Here is a 26,530-nt window from a genome sequence, read left to right as displayed (position 1 = left end):
CCTTTGAGTTGGAACCTACTTCTATCCCTACTATTAATAGTTTTGGTCTTTTCATACTGCCTCAGATTTCCTGGATGCTTTGTGCCCAGGAACTTTTTAGATTCAACATTTTCTCTGACCAATGTATCCATTTCTTCTATTGTATCCTCTACACTAAGATTCTCCCTCCTCCCTTGTATTCTATTGGTGGTGCTTGCAACTTTAGTTCTTGTTCACACATCTAGGATTTCCTTCTTTAGGATTCCCTCAGTTTGTGTTCTCTTTATTGCTCTTATTTGAATTTTCAGGGTTTTACTCATTTCCTTCATCTGTTTGGGTTTTTTCCTTGGCTATCTCTAAGGCATCTATTCATTTCTTCCCATGGCTTCTTTGTGTTTTCTTGAATTTCTTTAAGAGATTTATTCATTTCCTCTTTAAGGACTGCTACCATCTCTTTAAAGTTGGCTTTAAGTTTGTGTGTCTCAGCTCTCTGGGACTATTCCAGGGTTGCTGTATTAGGATAGTTGGCTCTGGTGGTGTCATAGTGCCCTGGCGTATAGGCATCTGGGTTTAGGATGGTTATAGGTCTAGGTGCCAATTTCTGTGTTTGATTTTCTGATAGGTGTTTTGTTCCTTACTTTCTGTGTCTCCTTTGATCTTCTGGTCTCTATGGTCTGTATCTCTGGCAGCCAGTGTGACCTCTAATCCAGCAGGGAGTTTCCACCAGTATTGGGGGGGCTGGACTTCTAATAGCTAGCATGGGCTTTGGACCAGCAGGTGATCTCTGTTCCTCTGAATGGGGTGGCCTGCACCTGATCAGCAGATGTCTACCTGTAGAAGCATGACAGCAGGGGTGGGCAGGCAGTAGGTGGGGGTTGGGTTAGCAGCTTAGACCTTTCACCTCTGAACCATGGGTGTGGGAGTATTCCAAGGTCAGGGCTCTTACCGCTTCTGACTGATGTGCTCTGCACCAGAGTAGCAAGTATCTGCCTAAGGTGGTGGTAGGGGTGCGGTGATGCGGGGATGGCAGAGAGGTAAGGGATGTCTGCGGGGTAGGTCTGTGGGATCTGAACCAAAGGCATAAGAAGGTTCTGAGGACAGGTGGGGCTCTTACCTGATCTCGCTGGGGTGGTCTGCAGCTGCACCAGGAAATTGAGGGTTAAAGCCTTTGCTGAAAGAAATGAGGAGAAATGAAATAGTGCTGTGTTCAGGGTCGGCTTTCATCCAGTTGATCCTGCAACTTGTGAAATGAAAAGGTCTAAGGAATTATCTGTTCCTAAGAAGCAAGAACAAATCAAAACTTTTGCAATGTGATTGAAGGGGGCCAGGAACATTCAAAGGGAACAACAGAAGTCAACAGCATTGGCAACCTGGTTCTGGCTTTCGAGTCATGAAAGATACAGAAATAAAGAGGTGGTAGAAACTTCCATTTTTAAGGATAGCCACTGAGTCCTGCCATGTGGCAGGGGAGTCCTTGCATTGAGACCCTGAGGGACCATTTTGTGAAACCATGACCATGGGGCTTGGATTGGGTTGGAAAACCTAAGAAGTTGGAGATGCCAGAGCTGAGAGATAATCTGCCAAAGGGCACTGCCCACAGGGAGTGAAGTCTGCACAAGGGAGTCGTGTGTTGCAATCATCAAACCTGGGAGCATAGAGCCATCCAAGCCCTTTCACCTCAGGCATGGAGTTACAGGATTTGAAATTTTCCCTGCTGGTTTTCAGCCTTGACTTGGCCCAGTGTTTCCTCACTATATGCCTTTTCCTCCCTTTTAAATAGTAATCTATATTCTGTACCATTGTGTGCTGGAAGTTGCTCTTTGATTTTATATGGGGTTATAGTTAAGATAATGTCTTGAGTCTCAGAACAGACTTTGGACTTCACTGTTGACACGGGATGAATATGGGAACTTTAGAAGTTGGTGTAAAACACATTTTGCATTAAGATATGGTCACATGCCTATGGGGGGACAGGGATGAAATGTGATGGTCTGAATGAGAATGGCCTCCATCACTTCATATGTTTGAGTATGATTTCCCAGGTGGTGTAACTGTTTGGGGAGGATTAGGAATTCTGTCATTTTTGGAGGTAGTGTGTGGCTGGGAAGCAGGCTTTGAAGTGTCAAAAGTCCCGTGCCATTCCATAGCTCGCTCACTCTGCCTGGTGCTTGTGGATCAGGTGGGAGCTCTCAGCTTGTACTCCGATGTCATGCCTTTGCCATACTCTCTGCCATGATGTTCATAGACTCTAATCCTCTGGAACTGTGAGCCCCGTTAAACCACTTATATTAAATATGTAGATACATAAGGACCATACTTTATTTTACATCTTAGAATATAATTCAGATATTAACCCTGTAATAAAATGATTTGATAGAGTTTTAACAATTAAAGGGGGATTGTCTGGTGAGAAAGCACCTCCTCATAGAACAACATGTTTTTAAATAGTCATTTTTTTTCTAAATGGGTTAATGCAGCACATTTATTCATGGCCAGCATGTCTACTTCCTATTGTACTAATGACTAATGGAATAAAAAAAAAAAATGTTCAGGCGGTGGTGACTCACGCCTTTTAATTCCTGTACTTGAGAGGCAGAGGAAGGTGGAACTCTGAGTTCAAGGCCAAGCTGGTCTACCAAGTAAGTTCCAGGACAGCAAGGACCACACAGAGAAACCCTGTCTCAGAAAGAAAAAAGAAAAGGAAAAGAAAGGTCACCTTCCACAATCACTGCCTCATAAGGGAGGACATAACTAAGTTATCAAAGAGGGTATTGTGTCCACTTTAACAAGCAAGAGCACTGCCCTCCCAGAATGGAATTACCATAGGCAGGCTTTATATTTAGACTGGGAATCTCCTAGACAACATGTAGGTGGGAGCTGGTGTTCAACTTTGGCTATCTGTCTTTTCATTGGTGATTTTAAGGATTGCCATATAAGGTAATCATTGGCACTAGTTGGAACAGTATCCAATACCCCTTACTCCTTCCTGATTGTTGCTCTTTGTTACTGTCTTATCAATCATTCCTAACACCTTGGTCTTAATTGGATATTTTATATCAATTGACTTTTCTCCATTATTAGCTTGTGCTTATTATTTCCTGTTTGTAAAACTTCTTACAATGGCTTTCTTAGATTGTATAGAATCCATAAAACTAGCATACGTTCAAGTTCCCTCAATACTGTTTGGCCTGTCACTCAACACTATCATTTGTGATGATTTGTGATAGTGACAGCTACTACTAGATGAAGACTCCACTTCAATACTGTATTTTCTAGATTGGTGAATTTAGTCACTGAATCTTTATTTGCTAGAGTCTTAATATTTCTAATATATTGTTATTTTACATTTATCTAATTTCCTTTTCCTTCTCCTCCCTCACATACACACACACACACACACACACACACACACACACACACAGAGAGAGAGAGAGAGAGAGAGAGAGAGAGAGAGAGAGAGAGTATTGAGTGCATGTAGAGCTCAGAAGATAATTTGCCTCTCTGTTCTCACTTTCTACCGTGTAAATTCTAGAGAGCAAACTCAAGTCATCATAAACTAAGTAAATTATTTCTTTATCTACAGCATTAACTTACACTGATAAGCCACTATTAGTGAGTGGTACTTTTTTTCCCAAATTTTTCTCTCTATCATGAGAAGGCAGGGCAAGACAAGCTGGCAGCCATTTGCAAGTCAAGTGAGAGCCCTCTGCAGACACTTTACCTGCTTGAACTTTGAGTTTTGTATGCTGTGTATTTACCCTGGTATTATTTCAAATGCTGATTTCTCTATCCCACTATCTAGTTTCTATCCTTACAAGGCTTTGTTATGTTTTGTCTTAGAAACTCCTGTCTAAGTTTGTATGGATAGAAAAAGGGGGAAGTGGCCCCTGATGTGAAAGCTCTACCACAAGGGTGGGACCCAGTGAAGGTCGCTGCTGGAAGTGGAACACTCAGGAAAAGTGAAAGTGTTGGCAGAGTGAGTAACTTTCAGGGGGAAAAGACATAGGAAAATGTAGATAAGGGAGTTTGGGAAAATGTAAGGCAGCTCAGGAAATGTGAGGGATCTCAGAAACTCAAAAGTAAAAATAGAGAAAAAGAGAAAAGAAAAAAATAGAAAATGAAAGTGGCCATGTGATTTTTGTACTAATGCTTAAGTAGGGCAACAGCGATTACATAGTTTTTTAGATTTTTCTAGAGAAGGCTTGTCCTTGGTTTCCTGAGAAAACTACAATAAATTCAGCAATCTGGAAGAAGGTTGGGGAAAGACTTCAAAATCATTATGATGCACATGGACTAGGTAAAGTGCCTGTAAGAAGTGAGTTTCAGGGAAGCAACCCTAGATACTTAAACTAAGAAGAGAAAAAAAATGAAACTAAGCCAAGTGCACCTGGCTGATTAGGGGACTGGGGGAGGAGGGCTCTGCGGTAGGAGGGAAGGTGTGGGGGGGTGGGGGGGCATGCCCTCTGCAGGGATGCAGGGAGGAGAATGACACTTGCAGCTGGAGGAGCCAGGACTGAGCAGGATGCCACTTCCTGAGCAGCTGGTGACCAGAGCTCACTCTCGCCCCCTCCCCCTTCTCCGGTGGCTGCGCAACACAGAGGACCACTGCAGACATAGGTGAGTTATGATCCAACCCAGCAGGTTAGGGTCTAAGAAAAAGTGTTGGAAGTTGATAAATGCAAGTGATAAAGGCTAGAGAATGTAAACGAACTTGGATGATGATGATTTAGAAATAAGAAATGCTACAGATGAAGGATGTTTAAGGTTGGTAAGTGCAGTTTATACATGCTGGCACTGTCTAAGATGTTTTAAGTATGTAAATGCAAGTTATAGAGATGTAAGAAATAACTGAAACTGGGACATGTTTCATAGTCCTCCAACATGCTAATCTTATTTCAAAGTTCAAATTTTTAACATTGATCAATGGAGTTCTGATACCTTAATGGGACGTTGACAATTTATAATTCAGTCACAAGCTTAAGATGTTAATGTCCCTTTGGTTGTCTTCTGAATATAGACTTAAATGTGCTTCTCATCATGCTAAAAACACCTCTGTTCAACCTGTGTATTGAGCCCTCCAGATTGAAGAAATTGTGCCTTTTAACCTACACCTATATCTTTCACTAGATCTCAAAGGCATGCATCTTCTTCTGTTGTCTAACAAACACCTGTCAACTACTTTTTCTCATATTAATGTACATTCTTTTGTAAGCTTCAAGAAATCAAGAGTCCTAAGACATGGACCTGTCTGTCACAGATCAAATGGACTCCAGATAAGTACACTGCCTGTTCTGATCTAATCCAGCAGGTGGCCCCAAATAGAAAGTATATACATTGAATGTGATTTATATATGTTAATATTTACATATTGTATACTTAATACATATCGTATGCATTAAATATTAACTATATACCTTAAATGAAAATTATATACATTAAATATAAACCATATATGTTAAAATATGAGTTAAATCTATAACATATAATTTAAAATCTATATAAAATACATAATTTTTCATGTTGACAAGGACAGGAAATTGAATTATGGAGATCTAAAAAATTCAGTTACATAAAAAACTAATAATGGAAGGGGTAGTTATGTACTACTTCACCACAAAATTTAATTTTGAATTTTTTGACCTTGTATGCCAAGGGACACTTTGCTGCTAAGTATCTATGGCACCCATACTTATGGGGAGCATGGTGGCTGCAAGAGCAATGGGTGAGACACCCTGATGCTGGGACAGAGAATGAAGCTGACTGTGATCTTACTGAGTGCCCTGACAATGGTGATGGGGAAGCTGTCTTGGGCATATGTTCCTGACCCGCCTTTGCTATACATATTCTTCTGTATGGTCAAAGTCAGAAGAATTTGTGACCTTGAATAATACTTGGCTGTTAGGATTTCCTTGGTCTAAGAGTAAAATCTATTTCAAATTATTGAATTACACCGCTGTGGGTCAGGGTCTGCCTATTTGTTTTACTGGAAATAGTACCAGTGCTGGATGCGTTCCTGTGGACCCTCAGACTTGGAGAAGACTATCTCTAAGACTATAGTACCAAGCACTATGATGGGAATGCCTGTATCTCAGACTGGACAGGCTGCCTTGCCTTAGGCTTTAGATCTTACAGGACAGAAAACACAGAGACTGTGGAACCTGCCTTCAAAGAATCGATCAAGTGGGAAGTTGTTATAATGACTCTCCTCTTTCTTTTAATGTGACTGGTTATCCCTACTCAATAATGGACTGGTCTGGAAAGCAATCCAATATAGGACAAGGAAATGACAGTGGGCATTTGGAGGCCTGGTTCTGGACATTTTCAGACTCATATTTGGAAATTGGAATTGTTTTGTCTTCTGTCCAACTGTGTTTCTGCACTGTATGCTGGTCAGTCTGTAATGGTAGTACATCATCCAGCTTTTATTATGATTCCTGTCAATTTTTCTGAACCCTGGTATTCTGAAAAATGCCTACGAATATTGGAAGAATTAGATCACACTCTGGCAAGGAGCAAACATATAGTTTGGCTGATCATTGTTGGTGTTGTTGCTGTCATGTCTCTTATAGCCAGTGCTACTACTTCTGCATTGGCTTTATCCCAACAGGTACAAACAGCTAGTTTTGTTAATCATCCTGCAGACAATGTAACCAACGCTGTGGGCAAACAAGAGGATTTAGATAAGATAGCTAGAACAAAAGATAAACACATTATATGATATAGTGCAGATCATGGGAGGTGAAGTAAAAGGAATGAAAGTCAGAAGCCATTTGGCGTGGCATGCTTGATAGCTCTGGATTTGTAGAACTCCAAAAATGTACAACAAGAGTCAGCATAACTGGACCAGAGTTAAAAGGCACCTTCAGGGTACTTGGCACAATACTAATACTTCTCTAGGTTTATTTGCCCTGCATAAGGAGGTTGTAAGTTTAAGAAGTGTAAAGCCTTTCTCTTTCAATGCTACTAGAATTGCAAATGATATTCTGAAAAAGTTACAGTAAGTTTTTCCTTCATGGTCCTCATTTACATCTCTTTTATTAGGCACAGCAGGACTTGGCTTTGTGATCTTTTTATGGCATGCCTATTGTCTGTTCTTTTGAGAAGAGTCATCAGAACTTTTACAGATGTCAAAACAGTTACATAAATTTAAGCTCCAACATCTTCCCTAGCAGTAGTTGGTAGTTGATTATGGGTAAAATCATCTTGAAAACCTTCTCAACCTAAGACAGGCCATGAATACAAGATTATTCGAGTGCCAATGATGGGTAGGAGCTGTGTTTTCAGGTGGTAACCTAAGACAGACGCAACTTTCTGCTCCATAACTGACAAAGTGCTTCTTATAGATAAATACGTCTGCTAACATGTCTGGGTTTAGTTAAGACATGTGTTATATCCTGCCAAGCTCCTCTGCTTATGCAAGCATTATTGAGAGACTGTCCAAACCTGAAGGAAATGGCCTTAGACTAACATAGATACTGTGTACCATAAACTCACCATGTAAGCATTCATTCCCATTGTTTAACTTCCTAGAATTGGTCATGCTTTCTATCCATTGTCTTTAAAGGATACTGAGAAAATACACTCATTGCTGCCATGGTGTTGACCAGCAGTACTCCCATATCTGTCTTTTGCATCTTCTTTCTGCCTTTTCTATAATCATCCTTACTCCCCTAGTTGTGACTCCCTTGTTGACTGACTGGCTTTCTCCAGCATGTAAACATTGCTCTTCATTCATTCTCTGCCTTGTCAATAAAAGCCAAGAATCCAATAAAAACCTTTAGAAAGAATAAGGTAGGACTTCCAATTGTACTCCACTCTGGTGGGTGGTGGGCTAGAGGTTGAAGTGTTAAACATCCATAATTAATGTAGGTTTTGAAAAATCTAAGCCTACAGGGGACTAGCAAAGGCAGAGAAACAGACAAGAAGGAAGGAAGGAGGGAAGGAAGGAAGGAAGGAAGGAAGGAAGGAAGGAAGGAAGGAAGGTAGGAAAACAGGAGCCAGAAGGAAAAGTAAAGAAAGCATCAGGAGAAAAGAGCTGGAACAAAAATGTGCAAAAACATGCAAGTATTGTGAGGATATTGTCTGGGAGGAAGCCTGACTAGCTTGGAGGTTTAAAATGGAGTAATAACTGTTCAGTATTTGGTTCAAGGCAATTTTAATAAATATTAGTCTCTCTTGTGGTTATTGGACACTGAAATAGAAATTTCTAGTTTTGTCTCAGTTGTGCCTTGTGATATTTTTTTCTGGAAGCTGTATTATGAAAGGATATGTTGCTGAGAACAGACATTTTACTGGAAGCTGTCTGGTGAAAGGGCATGTGATGTTTTGCTGAAGCAGACACCTGGGTGGATGTGTGATATTTGGAATGAGTATAAATATAACCGAACAGACCGTGGAGGATGCTCTTGCGTTGGTTCACTTTGCAACTTTTTTAAAGATGTATTTATTTTGCGTATGCCAGTACACTGTTACTGTCTTCAGACATACCAAAAGAGGAAATGCCATTACAGATTTTGAGCCACCATGTGGTTGTTAGGATTTGAACTCAGAACTTCTGGAAGCCCAGGCAGTGATTTTTAACTACTGAGCCATCACTCCAGCCCCACAACTCTTTAATGATCTTTGCTTGTTGTGACTTTGTAGAAAGAAACATAGCAAAAAAACTTCTGGAGGTACTCCAGGTGCTTCTTGCTGCTTCTGCAGACTTGAGCCAATTAGTGAAGCCTTGTGGTTTCTTCTGGATCAAGCTGCTTCTACTGATTGTATCTGGTGTTTTACTGGTGGACTGGACTGTTCACAATGAAGATTGGAATCACCACAAAGATCTACTTCTAAACAGGCCCACAATCCCTGTTTCCTGTTAAACTTTCATTTACCCTACCTCTGGTGGGTGGTGGGCTAGAGGTTGAATTGTTAAAGATCCACAATTAAAGTAGGTTTTGAAAAATCTAAGCCTATGGGGGACTAGCACAGGTGAAGAAATACAGCTGCTGGATTAATTTACTACATACATTTATAATAAAAAATCATTTTTCAGGAAGACAATGATGAGGTTATACCTAAGATATGTAGGCCTTAGCACATGGAAATACCTTGCAATCTTAGAGCTATAGTACCACCAGACAAGATGCAGTATGGCTGAAAGGCCCCTTCCAGCTTCTTCTAAGGCAGCGATTCTCCACTTGTGGGTCATGACATTAGAAAACACATATTTTCAATCTTAGGAACTGAGACACTGCTCAATAACAAAATTAGCTATGAAGTAGCAACAAAAATAAATTTATGTTTGGGAATTCCTAAGATTATTGGAAATATGTGTTTCCCAATAGTCATGCCTCACAGACATTGAAACTGTTGAGCTGCTTGTAGACTTTGAGAGGAGATGTGGATGGTCACGCATATCTGGAGATTTCAAAAGGCTCCTTCCGCTCTATTGAGAATACCTCTTACAAATGGAGAAAGTCAGGAAGATGTGCCAGGAATAGTGTCTGGGAAAAAGTTATGGAGAGAGGCAAGGAGGAGAGACTGAGAGTAGGGAAAGGAGAGAAAGGAAAACTCAGGAGAGTGAGTGATTTGAAAAGAGCAGCTGAAGGTTAGACAAAAGTAAAGAAGCATTCAGATACATTTTGAAGAAGGAAATGGTGGTTTTCAAATACAGAAGGAGAAAAACCTACAATCAGGTAAGTACAGGATAGCATTTCTCAGGGAGGGATGGCTGGTTTCAAGGTCTCTGTCATTTTTTAGGTGACTCTAAGATACAGACTGTCTAGAATCCTATTCCCATTCAGTTAAGACTGAGATATTCCGAATTGTAAGTGGGCTTTTGAAGTCTCAAAGCACACCCCTAATGACAAACCTTCTCTGACAAGGCCATGCCTCTTAATCTTTTCACTAATTGAGAAACCTAATATTCAAATATTGATTTACTGAGTCTGTGAGGGCCATTCTCATTCAAACTGCTACAGTATTACTGGGTCTAATTCTAGAGAACTATGATTAAAACAGGAATGTGTTTAAAACTAATTACAGTAATTAAAACTAGTTACAGCAATTAAAACTAATTAGAGTAAGGTGTTTATAATTGCATAATATGAGCAAAATTGACAGCATCCATTTAGGCAAAACACTTAATAAACAAAACTCAGTGCAAGATGGTTTTTATTGATTCTGAGTAACACAAATGTGATTCGAAGACTCATATGAACCAGGGCCTGAGTTGTGGCAGGTCTTGTACACCAGGGTGATGGTGGATGGCAACCTTGGTTACTAGGAACTTGTTTGGCAGGGCTGCTGTTCTGAGTTATGATGAAGAGATCTCTGATGACTGTTTAGTAACATTGGGTTGTATGTTTTCTTTCATTCAGCTAGTGGTAGATTTAAGTGTTCTTATTACACAGCAAAAAAGGATAGGTATATAAAATACTTATGTTGGCTAAGGCAATTGAGTTGTCTTTTTAAATCTATTTTCATATTATGTGTATGGGTTTTCTGGCTGCATATATATCTATGACTGAGCAGGTCAGAAGAGGGTATTGGATGTCCCAGGACTGAAATTACAGGTGGTTATGAGCCACCCAGTGAATACTGGGTTGAACCTGGGTCTTCTGGAAGAACAACAAATGCTCTCAATAACTGAGCCATCTTTCTAGCTCATTGAGCTATTTCTTGAGTCATACACATTTCAAAATATTGTATGTAACAAAATATTCAATTTTTGTCAAATAAGATTTAAGTATCGTGTAGAGCATTTGTCACATAGGATAAAGAGTCTTGGTTCCAATCCCCAGGCCCCATGTTAAAATCAGGCAAAGCTGTCCTCATCTATATAAGCTCAGGGCTGGGAATAGGGTAGAGGTCAAGACAGAAGGATTCCTAGATCGTCGTGGCAAGGCAGTGTAGATAAGTTGGTGAGTTCCAGGTTCAATGAAAGATTTTATCTCAAAAAATAAGAACAATTTCGTAAGATATCAGACATTAACACTTGTCCTCTATACACATGTGCACACATGTAGGCACATGCAAACTCATACACTACCCACAGAAGCTAATACACAATAGGTGAGCACCCATACAGAAAATGACAAGATGTTCCAGAAACACCAGAACAGTGCACACCAAGCTGCTGTAGGGCTTCTAGAGAAATAAAAGAATTTACTTCTTATTTTACTTGAGAACATTACAGGACATGGAGAGTGCGATTTGGACATTCTTCAGTTTTCAGTACAATAAACCCCTTGATTTTCATCCCAATGGCTATGTAAATGCCTTTGTCAGCTTGTGGACACAGAGTTGTAGAAACAATAGTATATGCCATCTTAATAATTATCATGATGCTCGTCACCGATAAACAACTTTAAGACCTATGTCAATGCACTGAAAACCTTGTGTGCTGCCAGCTGCTGACATATTAGCAGACCTGACACATCTTTAGTACACTGCAGCATAAATGTTCAACTTTCGTATGATAAAGGGTTTCATTCTTTCAGGGAATTTGGTAGTGCAGCCTTTGCCTCTCTGTCCATTAGAACACTTGGTGGTGCTGTCTGAAAACCGTTTGGAAACCTTAACAGGTGAATCCTACTTGAAAAGGGGGAATCTGCAGGGGGTCCTTGAAACTTTACGGTTCTGTGCCTCTAGCTGTTTACTCCCTGCTCTCCACGTGAGTGTGCTAGGCCTGCTGCAGAGCCGCAGATCATGCTAACACTCCCTTCCTGCTAGATGTGTCTTAACCTGCTGCCAGGTCTTGCATACAATGACCCCCTTAAATTAAATGAGACCCTAAAAGGGACAGAGAATAAATGTTCCTTCCTTAAAGTGCTTAAGATGTCAAGGACAAGGAGGGGGGAAAATCACAGATGCAGGGATGGGTAGGGTACCCAGATTCTAGCAGGCACAGCCTTTGGTCAGCTCATCCTAGGTTAGGGAAGTTGTTGGTTTCTAGGAATGAGAGACTCAGATGTTAGTTACCAGGGAAAAGGTCATGGGGAAATATTGGTTGTCAAGGATTGGGTAGGGGAAGGTGCCAGAGATTCACTGTGGGTACATATTGGTGGCCATACATTACACAGCTTGAAGTTAATAAACTTATTTCATTCATGTTAACATAGTGTTTCTCATGCACTTATTTGGAATAAGCTATTGCTTTCCTGGGCCATGCATCTTTTGGATAGTCCATAAAAGGTCTCTGCCCCAATGCTGCTTAAGACAGCCATCTTCCATCTCCATATTTCAGCTTCATAGTTGGGGTTTTAATGGAGTTTCTCACCTACAGACAGCTGCCAAATGGAGTACGAGACACATGTGGGGACTTCTGACTTTAAGAATTGCTTTAAAAAATAAAGTTTTAATTTAAGTTTTCTTCATCGTTTCAATATATATACATATCTCTCCACCTTTTTATCACTAACAAGCAGTTTTGGTAAGCTTAGTTTTCTTTTGTGTGTGTCTGGTGTGTGGTATATGTCTGTAGTTAGCTAGATATGAGGCTACAGTCACCTTTGTACAAAGTTATGAAGGTCAGAGGTCCACATCAGGTACCTTTAATCACCCAGCCCCTTTTATGAGAGACAGTAGCTCACTGAACCTGGAGTTCACCATTGCTACTAAAATGATAAGCCAGTGAACTCCTGGGTCCCCCTGCCTGCCCTAGTGCAGGGGTTACAGATTTACAGATGCTTGCCTAGGTACCTGGCCTTTCCCATGGGAGAAGTAACAGTACTCTCTCCTCACTCATAAACAGCAAGCACATCACCCACTGTTACATATTTATATAACTACTTACTACTTTGCCTTACATTGCATTGTTGAGTTTGCTTGTGGTGATATCTTAGAGAGAGAAACATGCCAAAGAACTTCTTGTAGCTTCCATGACCTTGTGCCAGTAGGTAAGCCTCATAGCTTCTTCTGGATTGAACTGCCCTTGCTGGTTCATGTGTGGTGTCTGCCATGAGGACCAGACTGCAGCTGCTCATTCATATGTGGTGCCTGCTAAGAGGACTGGACTGATTCATAATTGGTGTTTGCCACTGGACTCAACTGCTGATATCCTGACAATGAAGATTGGACTCACCCCCAGATAACTACTTCTAAACAGGTCTACTTCCCCTGTATCCTATTAACTTTTCCACTACCTCTGGTATGTGGTGGGCTAGAGGGGGTGTTGATGCTTATTAAAGTAGGTCAAGAAAATTTTATGACTATACTCATCTGCTTCCATTTTCATCTTTTTCATAATTTCCCCTCAAAAATCTGTCACTTTTTTCATGCAGATAACACATGTATATTCCTTTCTCTCAGTGAGTACTAGCCCCTTTGTCAGGATAAAATACATCCTTTCTTCCTCTTAACTTCCCTTGTTTGGGAATCAGTTCTGTCTGAAATCAATAAATCTGTAGTCATTGGTTTATTTGCAAGTGAATAATTTATTTCTGTGAATGGTGACCACTTTGTTTAATACATAGGATGGCTACATGGAAGGAAGTATGCTGCATCCCTAATAATCATCTTGTCCTGGGTGTCATATTTTAGTTTTGTAGACAGAGATGGCACTTTGGGTCTTGGAGTTACTTGAGAATCTTGTAGTCTTAGCATTTCAGGTTCCTCTAGTGAGGGGAAAAAAAGAAACATATGATCAGACCATTGCCTATCTGGACCTGGAAAGGTCTGGATTTGAATTATTTGGACTAGGACTTAAATAGTGCTCTGGCATGTCTTTTCCTTGCTAACTATTCTTTCTGAGTTGAAGGAACAATAGCTCAAAAGTATAATAAGAGAATGTGCTGTGAAAATCCTAGCCTCCTGCCTTCTGCTACTCCAGTAGAAATCTGGGTGCAAAGAGAAGCTTACTCACAGAACTCAAGGGGAAAGTCATTTTCAGAGGTTAGTGGTGGCTGGTACCTTTGTCCTAGTGAGGTCCTGGTGTTACTGTTGGTTCAGGTCTAGGCCAGGAATTTCTAGCAATTAAAGTAAAGGTTCACTCAGTTTACAGAAGTAGCTGGGAAACTTTATTTAAAGCAAAGCTATACAATAAATCAGAATAGAGGGCCAAGGACCACAAAGTGAATATACAGTCTTGGTTACTGTCTAACGCGTGTGTTTATGGAGCTGAAGAGAAAAAGCTGTTTGGTTATTCAGAGGTCTAGTGAGTGTGGCTCTTATTTCGATTGACAGATTGATATAATTGTTTTTCTACTATGTATTTTTCTTCCTAGAACATGTTATTAATTTTCAATTGTCACTATGACAATTGAAAACAAATGGAAGGACACACATATATTCATCAAAAGTTACAAGTTGACATGAAGCAAATGCCCCTCTTGAAAGTGGCCTCCAGTTTCCCTATATTGAAGAGTGTAAGGTCCTCCCAGGCAGTGAAACCCACATGGGGTCAATCAGGTCTCATCTGGCCACAAGCACATATTTCTGAAATCATAGCTTAATTAATGCCTGAGTCCAGGTCTCCTGATACTTGCTAAAAGTACCAAGTGTCATTGTCCCCAGTTTCATAATGACGGACAAGCATGTGGAATTAGTTGACAATTGGCAACTTGAACAAGTGCAGACTCTGATCTCAAATTCCCAGAAGAATGCTGAGCCACCCACTGCATGGCTTCCCAGCCAAACCAAGGGAACCAAAAGAGAAACTGAGTCCAGATCATACCCTAGTAAGACTGGATCCCTGCCCTGTCTGTTTAGGCAACACCTCCATTGTGGCTGTGCTTGTCAATACTTACTGAATAAAGGCACAAAGCTTAAACAGGTCTTGGCTCCCCTTAACTTTATGACTCCCAGTCTTTGTCTCCGGCTCTGATTTCCCTGGTACCTGAGGAAACAGTGAATGAGATTTGTGACCAGTTCTAGGTCTCTTCGTTTATCAGGGAAAAGCTAGGTCATCATCCTGACAGTTGGCTGTAAAAATCTTTAGGGTAATGGTGCCACTCATATCTCTGGGATGTTTTTCAGGTATGTCCAGAGAGAGAGAGAAGAGGTCATTGAGGAAATGGATACAGTGTTGCTCCAGGAGCGTGCTGGCTGTGTCACCCTTATTCCCATGGACACCAGGTCAGTCTGTTTGGGAAGCACAACTCTGACACTGCTCTGTGTGATACTGCAGGTGTGGCAGGTGACCCCTCCCATGGAGGAGAATTGATGCATCAGGACCAACAGAGCACAGCTGGCTTTGCTCTGGGGATGAGAGAGTAGGGAACTATTGAACTAAAATGCTAAGACAAGTTGGGTCCAATAGTGAAAGGGGACAAGGTAAACAGGGTGCTCAGAGAAAAGTCTGGAAAAGAGGAAGAGCCAGGAATAGAGATTAGGTGGGATAATGGGGGAAAGTGTGGATCGGAGTGAGAGGAAAAGAAAGGACAGATTGGGCTAGGGAGAAGGCTGAAGGTTAGAGCTGACAGGATTCAGGTAACACAGGTAGAAGGAGCACAGGGCAAAAGAATGGGAGTGGGAAATTAGGTCTCATAAGGAAAATGTTGGGAAACCACTTTGTCATCTTTTCAGAACACACTCCAAACCTTTCTCTTCAGTAAAGGAAGAGAGGAACTTTGTTTGCAGAGACCTGCTGTGGCAGCCACCTCCCAGGTACCTCATGTCCCATTAGGACTAAGACACTAAAACACCATGCTGCCTGCCTCTTGGTCCAGTGCATCAACCTCAGCAAACAGGCAAGAGGTGATTGACATGTCGAGTCTAAGGGTGATTGGGGAGGTGGCAAATAAAATAAGTGGAGCTGTGACATTAGCATGTGTTTGTGTGACAGCATGGACCATCTCCTTTCAGATAATGAACACAAGGCAAGGGACAGAGGCAACTTATATTGCAACCTAGGGGAGCTTTCCTGAATCAGGAGTTAGGAAGAGTCAGTGCCTCATGATCATATTTTCCATAGCACATTTACATCATTTACAGCACTGTGACTACACCTATAAGGACCCCAGAAGAATTTTCTACCAGATAACAGATCCCACATTCTCCTAAGGACCAAAGAGGAAACAGAAAGCAAGCAATACATCACCCAACAAGACAGGACCAGATATCAGCGCCTAGAATGACAATCTTCCCAAAGCCTGACACCAGCATAAAAACCCAACAACAGCTAGGACAGTATATCTCCACTAGAGTCAGAAGCCCTACTACAGTAGACTCTGAATATTGCAACATATCTGAACATAAGACAAAGCCTTTAAAATAGCTTTTATGAATGTGATAAGAAGAAAGCAAATGAATCCTTTAAAGACATCTATGAAACCACAAACAATGAGGGGAAATGAATGAAACATCCAAGACCTAATCACTGAAATAGAATCAATAAAGAAAACCCAAGCAGGGAAATCTAGAATTAGAAAAAAAATCAAAACTCAGAAAGAAACCTTAGAGGCAAAACTTAACAACAGACTATAAAAGATGGAAGATAGAATCTCAGGCATTGAAGATCTGATAAAAGAAATGGATGCCTCATTAAAAGAAAAGTTTAAATCTAAAGCAATTCTGACACGAAATGTTCAGGAAATTCTAAACACTATGGAAAGAGCAAATCTAAGAATAATAGTAGTAGAGGAAGTATAAGTAACACAGGTTAAAAGCATCAAAACTATTTTCAACAAAACCATAAAAGGAAAGTTCCCCAAAGTAGGAGGAGCCCATCAAGGTACAAGAAACACACAGAATACCAAACACTGAACCCAAAAGCAAAGTTCCCTCACACATAATAATGAAAACACTGAATGTATAGAACAAACAAATATCAAAGGCTGTATAGGAAAAAAAAACAAGCAACATACAAAGACAGACCTATTCAATATCACCTAACTTCTCTATTGAGAGCAAAAAAGCCAGAAGATCCAAGAAAGATGTTCCAAAGACTCTAAGAGACCACCTATGTCAGACCAGACTACCATACATAGCAAAATTTTCAATCACCGTAGAGAGAAAAATTAAGACATCCCATGATAAAACAAAATTTAAGCAATATCTATCAACAAAGCCAGCCTAACAGAAGGTGCTGGAAGGAAAACGTTAACCTAAAGAAGACACAGTAATAAATAATCCAATGGGGTTGGGTATTTACCTCAGTGGTAGAGCGCTTGCCTAGCAAGCGCAAGGCCCTGGGTTCGGTCCCCAGCTCCGAAAAAAAAAAAAAATCCCATGCCAGCAAATCAAAGACACACAATACACAACAACAAATAACAGGAATTAACAATGCTGGTCACTGCTATCTCTCAACATAATTAGTCTCAATTCCACAATTAAAAGAATCAGGATTCATCCTTCTGCTGCATCCAAGAAACACACCTTAACATCAAAGATGGACATCACCTTAGGATAATAGGATAGAAAAAGAAATAGACCTAAGAAGCAACCTGGTGCAGACATTTCTATCTAACAAAATAAAATTCAAAACAAAACTAATCAGAAGAGATAGGGAAGGACACTATATACACATCAAAGGAAATTTTCATCATGAGGGCATTTCAATTCTTAACATCTATGCAGCAAACACAAGGGCATCCAGTTTTGTAGACAAAACACTACTACAGCTTAAGTCACATATTGACACTCATATACTGAGAGTGGGAGACTTCAGTAACCTACTGGTCATCCAGACAAAAACTAAACAAAAAATGCTAGCACTAAATGACATTACAAATCAAATAGGCTTAACAGATATTTACAGAACATTTTAACCAAACACAAAAGAATATATACCTACTTCTCAACACCTCATGTAATTTTCAACATATAAAACAAACTTAAAATAACTCTTGGCATTCTATCAGACCACCATGATTTAAAACTGGATATAAACATCAACAGAAATAACACAAAGCTTCAAACTCATGGAAACTAAAAAACTGACTACTGAATAAAAGCCGGGCCAGGTCAGAAATGAAAGACTTTTCCTAATTGAATGAAAATAAATATGCACATATCCTAACTTATGGGACACAGTGAAACTAGTTCTAAGAGGCAAGTTCATAGCACTAAGTGCCTACATTTAAAAACATGGAGAGATCTCATACTAATAACATAGCAGCATAAAACAAAAAGAAGAAATCATACTGAAAAGAAGTAGACTAGGAAATAAACTCAGGGCTGAAATAAATAAAAAAAGAAGCAAACAGCAAAAGGTTTTATGAAACAGGGTTGGTTCTTTGAGAAAATAAGACTGATAGACCCTTATTCAAATTAACTAAAAGGATAATAGTCAACAACAAACATGGAGGAAATATAAAGAATCACAAGTACATACTTTAAAAACCTGCAATCCACCAAATTGGAGTATCTAAAAGAAATGTATATATACTGCTTGCCAAAATTAAATCAAGATCAGATAAGCAACTTAAACAAACCTATTAAAAGTCTTCCAAACTAAATTAATAAATAAATAAATAAATAAATAAATAAATAAATAAATAAATACAAAAAAAGGGGGTCAGATGGTTTCAGCACAGAGTTCTACCATACTTTCAAAAAGACTCAATGGAGACTCTAAAAGCCAGAGAAGCCATGAGATGTAAACAGATAGAACATTGCCCAATTTTTATGAGGTCACAGTCACACTCAACCAAACTACCTAAAGACCCAACAAAGAAATTACAGACCAATTTCTTTTATGAACACAGATACAAAAATTCTCAATAAAATACTTGCAAACTGGATCCAAGAACACATAAAAAAGATCATTCATCACGATCAAGTAGGTAGGTGCTAGCCCAGGCATGCTGGGATGGTTTCAACATGCATAAACTGAGAAATTAATCCACCGTACAAACTCACTGAATGCCAAAAATTGCTTTATCATCTTATTAGATGCAGAAAAGGCCTTTGATAAAATCCAACATCTCTTCATAATAAAAGTCCTCAAGAGATTAGAGATAGAAAGGACATACCTCAACAAAGAAAAGCGGGTTGGCAGCTATCCCATAGCCAACATCATCTAAAAGCAATTCCACTAAAATCATGAACAAGACAAGATTGTCTACTCTCTCTATACGTACTCGATACAGTACTTAAAGTCTTAGCTAGAGCAGTAAGATAGTTGAAGAAAGGAAGAAGTCAAAGTTTCTTTATTTGATGATATGATAGTATACAAAAAAGATCCATGAAGATACTATTACAGCTGATAAACACTTTAAGTGAAGTAGCAGGATACAAAATTAACTTAAAAAAAAAAAAACAGTACCTATCCTATATACAGATGATAAACGGACTGAGAAAGAAGTCTGGGAAACAATACCTTTCACAATAGCCACAAAAAATACAAAATGTTTTGGGGTATCTCTAACTAAGCTAGTGAAAGACTTATGTGGTAAGAAAAAGTTTAAGACATTGAGGAAGCCACAAAAAATACAAAATATGTTGGGGGGTCTGTAACCAAGCTAGTGAAAGATTTATATGATTTAAAAAAATTTTAAGACAGCGAGAAAAGAAATTGAAGACAATATTAGATGCTTCATGCTCATGGAGTGGTAGGATTAGCATAGTAAAAATGCCCATCCTACCAAAAGCAATCTGTAGACCCAGTGAAATCACTATCGAAATTCCAACAAAATTATTCACATGCCTTCAAAGGAAATTTTCAGCTTCAAGTGGAAACACAGAAAAGCAGGAGAGTTAAAACTATCCCAGATAAAAAAGAACTACTGGAGGTATCACCGTCCCAGTTTAAACTCTACTACAGAGCAAATGTAATAAAAAAAGGTATTGGCACAAAAACAGACTTATTAGTAGATAAAAATGAATTAAAGAGCCATATATAAGTCCATGAAGAAGCTAGAAATATACATTATAAAAATACAGCATCTTCAATAAATGGTTCTGGTCAAACTGAAGTTACACGCATGTAGAAGAATCCAAATAGATCCATACTTATCAACCCACACAGAACTTAAGAGCAAATGGATCAAAGACCTCAACGTAAATCTAGATACACCTGAACCTGATCGAAATCAGAGAGTAGCCTTGAACTCATTGGCATAGGAAACAGCTATCTGAAAGAATGGGAGAAAGGAAGAAATATGGGGAGAGACAGCAAAAAACAAGGGTGATTGGAAAGATAGTATGGCAACCTAAAACAATAGAAGCTCCCTAAATATATACAGATATGAAGGAGATCTAAATGAAATCACCAAATTATGGGGGATATGGAGCCCCAACTGACCATCTCTTGTCACCAAATGAAGCTTCCAGTCCCAGGATTGGATTACATCTAGTTGCTGGCTAGAAGGGTCCTACTGAATTCCCTCCAAAAACTCCCAGCCTATTTCAAAGGTTATAGGTTGCTCTCCATAAATTGATACCAAGTCCCCATTGCTGAAGACAGCACTGTACAACTCATTGAACATGGAGAAGTCAACTGGCGCTACATATTCTTTACTCCTATGTGCTAGTGTCTTTGGTACAGTTAGGTACTCTGCACACTCCCAAAGGAGAAACAGAAGCACTAACCCAGCCACAAACTCTTCAATCTACAGTGGTGTCTTGCCTTCAAGACATGCTAATGCAATGGTGCCACAAAGTTTGTGGGAGTAGCCAGCCAGCATCTGATTTGACTGAAGACCCACTCCATGAATCCATGTCTGACACTGCTTGGGGAGCAAAGAACTTGAGCAATGATAGTCCAGAAACATGAGGGGAAGTTAAGCACTACACTTCCTTAAAAAGTTAAGAAAAATAGTAATAAAATGACTTCTAATGACATTAGTGTCTTGCTCAGCCATCATCAGAGAAGCTTCCTCCTGTGGGAACAGATACAGAGACCCACAGCCAGAGAGGGAGAACACGCATTTTCCTAGAACACTCAACCCTAAGTGGGATGTCTCCACCAATGCACTTTCAGGACTCTCAGAACCTCATGAAAGAAGAGGCAAAAGGAGTAGTATAAGAGCCAGAGGGGGAGGAAGACAAAAACAAACCAAACCCTAGTCCTTCTAAATCGATATGATTGATGGGCACATGAACTCATAGACTGAGGCAGCACTCACAAGCCTATCCTAGTCTGGAGGTGATGGGGCTCTAGAGATAAAAGAAGTGGATGAGTTCCCCTATCTCCAACCCAGAAGCAATCTCCAGTTGATAACCACTTGAAAATAAAATTTTAATCTCCTCCAAGGGTCTCCCTTGGCAAGCAAACTTTTAAGGGTAGGCCAGACAGCCAGTAGCAGATGGTCAACAGAAAATGAATTCAAAGGTATCTTTGGAGGATCCTTGTCTCGTCAAGTCTGGGCTCTTCCTATTTAAAAATGGCATCTTGTTTTTGTTTCTATTTAATTTTTACCCTACAGGTTTCCCTCTCCCCTCTCCCTCTCTCCTCTCTCCCTCTCCCTCTCTCCTCTCTCCTCTCCTCCTCTCCCCTCTCCCCCTCTCCTCCTCCTCCTCCTCCCCCCTCTCCCCTCTCTCCCTCTCTCCCCTCTCCCCTCCCCCTCCCCTCCCCCTGTCTGTGTCTTTCAGTTTAGTGTTTTTATGGGATTCCTGAGTTAAAGCTAGAGTCAGTCAGAGACAAGGTCAATGCAGAAACCGTGAAAGAAGAGAACCATCTGCAAGGATTTTTTTCGTTGTGGTTTTAAACTTACCCTGACTGGCTGAAGGCCTCTACCTTTCGGATAGGAAACCAAAAGGAGGCCACTATCCCTTGGCACTCTTTCAGGAGAGGTAGTCATGAGGGTAGACAAATAGGAAGGGGAAGCAGAGAGAACAGGGTAGTTGGAGGGAGTTTTGGCGAGAGAGGAGGAGCTGGGCATAGCCATCATTAAGGTGGGGAAGTTGGAAGTGTTCCTCAGAGAAGGGAATGTGGTAGGGTAGAAAACAGAAAGCGGGTTGACAGGAACAGGAAGATGAAGGTTGGCCGGCTGAGAAGGGATGAGAGGAACACTGACAGGCAAAGTATACAGTGTGGAACCCTGTTGGGGAACAGGGTTGCGAAGACTTCCCAAAGCCCTTGGACGCTTCCTTCTCATTTTCTTAGACCCTGCAGAGCCCTTAACTAATGGCAGTTAGTGGCTGAGCTTGGCCAGAACTGATGTGGCAGTTATGTCACAGGTCAGCTCTCACCTCATTCCGTGACAGAATGCCCATTGTGAAGTGCACACACCCTCTCTCTGCTCCATGACCCCAGCCTCCCCCTCCCTCTCCCCCAGAGAAACAGGCTCTAGGTGTAAGGGTGACTATAGTAAATGGCACTGAGCATCTGAACTGTCACATGAGTCTCTGCCATTGGATAAAGCTTTCATTGCATTGGTGGAGAGTGGTCAGACACATGAGCTATGTCCATGTGCCTGGGGTCCTGGGGCAACAGCCCTAAAACAGGAATGGGGGAAATGTGTAGAAGTCAGGTTAGACACCTTTTTAAAGGATCTTCTTATCATGTAGTTGGACAAATAGAATGATTAAAGGGATTTGTATCCTTTCTAAAAGCCTCATGTCTGTGGATCAGATGGAAGCTCTTAGCCACTGCTCTTGGCTATTGCTCCAACATCATGCCTGCCTGCCTGCCTGCCTGCCTACTGCCATGCTACCCACCATGAAGTCATGGACTCAACCTCTGCAACTGTAAGCTCATTAAACTCTTTCTCTGTAAGTGGCCTTAGTCATGATGTCTCTCCCCAGAAACTAAGATAGGCACAGTATCAGGGAGTTCAGGTATTACTGTGACAGGCCTGATCAGGATGGTTTTTGAACAATGGGAAGACTTTGGGACTTTAGCCTAGAAAAAGAAAAGGTTAAACATTGTAGTTAGGACTTAATGGGACATCCTAGAGGGATATTGAAAAACACTATTACTGAGAGCACTGTGAACTCTGGAGGCCCAGATCAAGAGTTTTCAGGGGGGAAACAACATTTGCAACTGGGCCAGTGACCATTCTTGGGATATTTCGACAAGGAATGTGGTTGCTATTGGCCCTTATCTTGAGATTCTGCCTGGGACTGAACTGAAGAGTTTTGGACTCATTCCTTTGGTAAAGGAGATTCTAAGACAGCCTAATATTGACTGTGGCACGTGGTTATTCATGATTACTCTTAAGCAAGTCTACAGTAAAGAAACAAATGGGGCAAGAAAAAATACAAAACATATAGTTTGAGGAAAAAAGGAGCACCTGTAAGTTTAGTATTGGAGCTGAGACTTGTGCCAAAGAGGTAAGGAGAAATGGAATAGAATATTGCCTTCAGAGTCATCCTCAAGGTCGGTCCCCATCCAGTTAATCCTGCAACTTGTGAAATGAAAAGGCCTAAGGAGTATCTATTCCTAGCAAGCAACCATAAATCAAAGCTTTTGCAATGTGATTGAAGGGGGCCAGGAACATTCAAAGGGAACAACAGAAGTCGACAGCATTAGCAACCTGGCTCTGGCTTTAGAGTCATGAGAGATACAGAAATAAAGAGGTGGTAGAATCCTCCATTTTTAAGGATAGCCACTGAGGCCCACCATGTGGCTGGGGAGTCCCTGCATTGAGGCCCTGAGGGACCATTTTATGAAACCATGACCATGGAGCTGGGTTGGAGAACCTAAGAAGTTGGAGATGCCAGAGCTGAGAGATAATCTGCCAAAGGGCACTGCCCACAGGGAGTGGAGTCTGAACGAGGGAGTCGCATGTTGCAATCATCAAACCTGGGAGCATAGAGCCATCCAAGCCCTTTCACCTCAGGCATGGAGTTACAGGATTTGGAGCTTTCCCTGCTGTTTTTTTACAGTAATTTTCAATGTATCTATTTTATAGTTAAAAATTCCTGAAGATTCTGGCATGGTAGCTCATGTCTTTTATCCTAGCACTTGGGAGGCACAGGCAGGCATATTTCTGTGTGCTCCAGGCCAGCCTGGTCTACGGGGTGAGAAATCTAGTCCCAAAATAATAAAACACCTGGACAAACATTAGTGACATAGAAACCAAGTAGAATATGTAGGTACAAATAAAATATAAATTAAGGAAAGGTCAAGTTGCAGTAATGGCTCAGTGGTTAGGAACACCAACTGCGTTTGCATAGGACCTGAGTTCAGTTAAAGCACCTACATCAAGTGACTCTCAACCACTTGTAACTTTAGTTCCAGGGAATCTGATGTCCTCTTTTAGTCTCTTCAGACATTAGACATTTACATGTATGTGTGTATGCATGGGTGTACAAACGTGTGCATTTGGGTGCCTGAGGAGGCCAGAAGAAGGTGTGGGATATCCTGGAGCTGGAGTTACAGTTGATTGTAAATTTCCTAATGTGTGTGGGTGCTGGGAGCTGGACTCTTGTCATCTGCAAGTACAGCACATGCTCTTTACCTGTGAGCCATCACCTCTCCATTCCCTAAACTTCCTACTAAGAAAAACTGGATCTGTGATGATGTTTTTACTATTATATCTAATGCAAAACGTGTGAATTGGAGATTATTCGTTTTATATGAGATTTCATATAAATTCTGGGTTTAATTTTTAAGGGAACTGTTTATAAGACAGAATTTACAGAGGATGTAAGGTTAGTGTGGATCTGATTTGCCTTTTCTGTCCGTTTTCAGATTTTTGACTACAGAGAAGAAGTTGGCCAAGATAATTGCTTATGGTCTAAATGGTCCCTGATAGACTTCCTGTCTGAATACTTGTTTCCATACTGATAACACTGATTGGGAAGGTCATGGAACTTTTAAGGCAGTGAAGGCTCTCTGGAGGAAGTGAGTCACTGGGGCTGGCCTTTGGGCTCCAATCTCCTGTTCAGCCTCTGCTTCTCGGACATGCCTGTAAGCATCTCCTACTCCAACCACCACTACCACTGCTCTGTCTTGTCACTAGCTGCTGGTTCCTCTGCCAGCCGCCATGTGGTCTCAGCCATGAGGGAACAACCCCCTAGAAGGATAATCCAGAATCAAGGCTATTTTCTATAGGTCAGGCTTTTCACCACAGCAAAGAGAAAAGGATGTAATAAACTTTTCAACTAAGTACTTGCAAATCTATCAAACATACTTGAATGAAAAACAAAGTATTACTCAACAGGAAATACTTGGAAATGTCTCAGAAAAGTCAGGGGAGGTATTTTCAACTAGTCTGGGGTCATACTGGTTGAATTGATTTTTAAAATCCTTCTGGTTTACTTTCAGTAGATTTGTGGTACCATGTGGTAGCTGAATAGAATAAAAAAAAAAACAAAAACAAAAACAGATGACTAAGCATCCCTAGTGAGTTAACTACTCTAATTATTACTAAGGTGAGCAATCTATTATAGAAGAGCTTTGAACACGTATGGTCCCATTTTTCATGTCCATTTCCAATTCTTTCTAGGGAAATGTCATTGATTCTGTGTCAGAAATTACCTAGGACTCATTTCTATGAAAATGAAAACTTAACCTAGTGAGTGTGAAATAATAAAAGGCTTTAGACATTTCTGATTGTGATGTGATGGACCTGTGATGTGATGGGGCTGTGATGTGATAGGGCTGTGATGTGATGGAGCTGTGATGTGATGGAGCTGTGATGTGATGGGGCTGTGATGTGATGGGGCTGTGATGTGATGGAGCTGTGATGTGATGGAGCTGTGATGTGATGGAGCTGTGATGTGATGGAGCTGTGATGTGATGGGGCTGTGATGTGATGGGGCTGTGATGTGATGGGGCTGTGATGTGATGGACCTGTGATGTGATGGAGCTGTGATGTGATGGAGCTGTGATGTGATGGAGCTGTGATGTGATGGAGCTGTGATGTGATGGGTCTGTGATGTGATGGGGCTGTGATGTGATGGAGCTGTGATGTGATGGAGCTGTGATGTGATGGAGCTGTGATGTGATGGGGCTGTGATGTGATGGGGCTGTGATGTGATGGGGCTGTGATGTGATGTGGACCTGTGATGTGATGGGGCTGTGATGTGATGGGGCTGTGATGTGATGGAGCTGTGATGTGATGGGGCTGTGATGTGATGGGGCTGTGTGATGGAGCTGTGATGTGATGGGGCTGTGATGTGATGGGGCTGTGATGTGATGGATGTGATGTGATGGGCCTGTGATGTGATGGAGCTGTGATGTGATGGGGCTGTGATGTGATGGGGCTGTGATGTGATGGACCTGTGATGTGATGGGCCTGTGATGTGATGGGCCTGTGATGTGATGGAGCTGTGATGTGATGGGGCTGTGATGTGATGGGGCTGTGATGTGATGGAGCTGTGATGTGATGGGGCTGTGATGTGATGGGGCTGTGATGTGATGGGGCTGTGATGTGATGGAGCTGTGATGTGATGGGGCTGTGATGTGATGGGGCTGTGATGTGATGGGGCTGTGATGTGATGGGGCTGTGATGTGATGGGGCTGTGATGTGATGGGGCTGTGATGTGATGGGGCTGTGATGTGATGGGGCTGTGATGTGATGGGGCTGTGATGTGATGGGGCTGTGATGTGATGGGGCTGTGATGTGATGGAGCTGTGATCATTACCCAAGATGGTTCAGAGGTTGAGTCTCACTCTTAATCAGAGTTAAGTTACTTATTTCTCTACAAAAGTACTAAAGATAAGGCAAATTGTGTTCCTGTCCATCTGTCATCTCATAGTGTGCTGTTTTGTCAATTTGTGAGCCAAATCTAG

General features: G+C 41.0%; 1 protein-coding gene across 1 annotated transcript; it reads right to left on the bottom strand.

The window, feature by feature from the left end:
- Positions 1-13,380: 13,380 nt before the first annotated feature.
- LOC116914084 lies at positions 13,381-21,975 on the bottom strand. The gene is made up of 3 exons (XM_032918390.1): positions 21,561-21,975; positions 14,712-14,800; positions 13,381-13,580 (listed from the first exon to the last, which is right to left on the bottom strand). The coding sequence occupies exons 1-3, from the start codon at positions 21,942-21,944 to the stop codon at positions 13,571-13,573; spliced, it is 483 nt and encodes a 160-aa protein (XP_032774281.1). The 5' UTR covers positions 21,945-21,975; the 3' UTR covers positions 13,381-13,570.
- Between the last annotated feature and the right edge of the window lie 4,555 nt (positions 21,976-26,530).

This window comes from Rattus rattus, chromosome 12, assembly GCF_011064425.1.
Source record: "Rattus rattus isolate New Zealand chromosome 12, Rrattus_CSIRO_v1, whole genome shotgun sequence".
NCBI classification, from domain to species: Eukaryota; Metazoa; Chordata; class Mammalia; order Rodentia; family Muridae; genus Rattus; species Rattus rattus.
The sequence above is the reverse complement of the archived record's forward strand: the minus strand, read 5'-3'. Positions and strand labels throughout refer to the sequence as shown.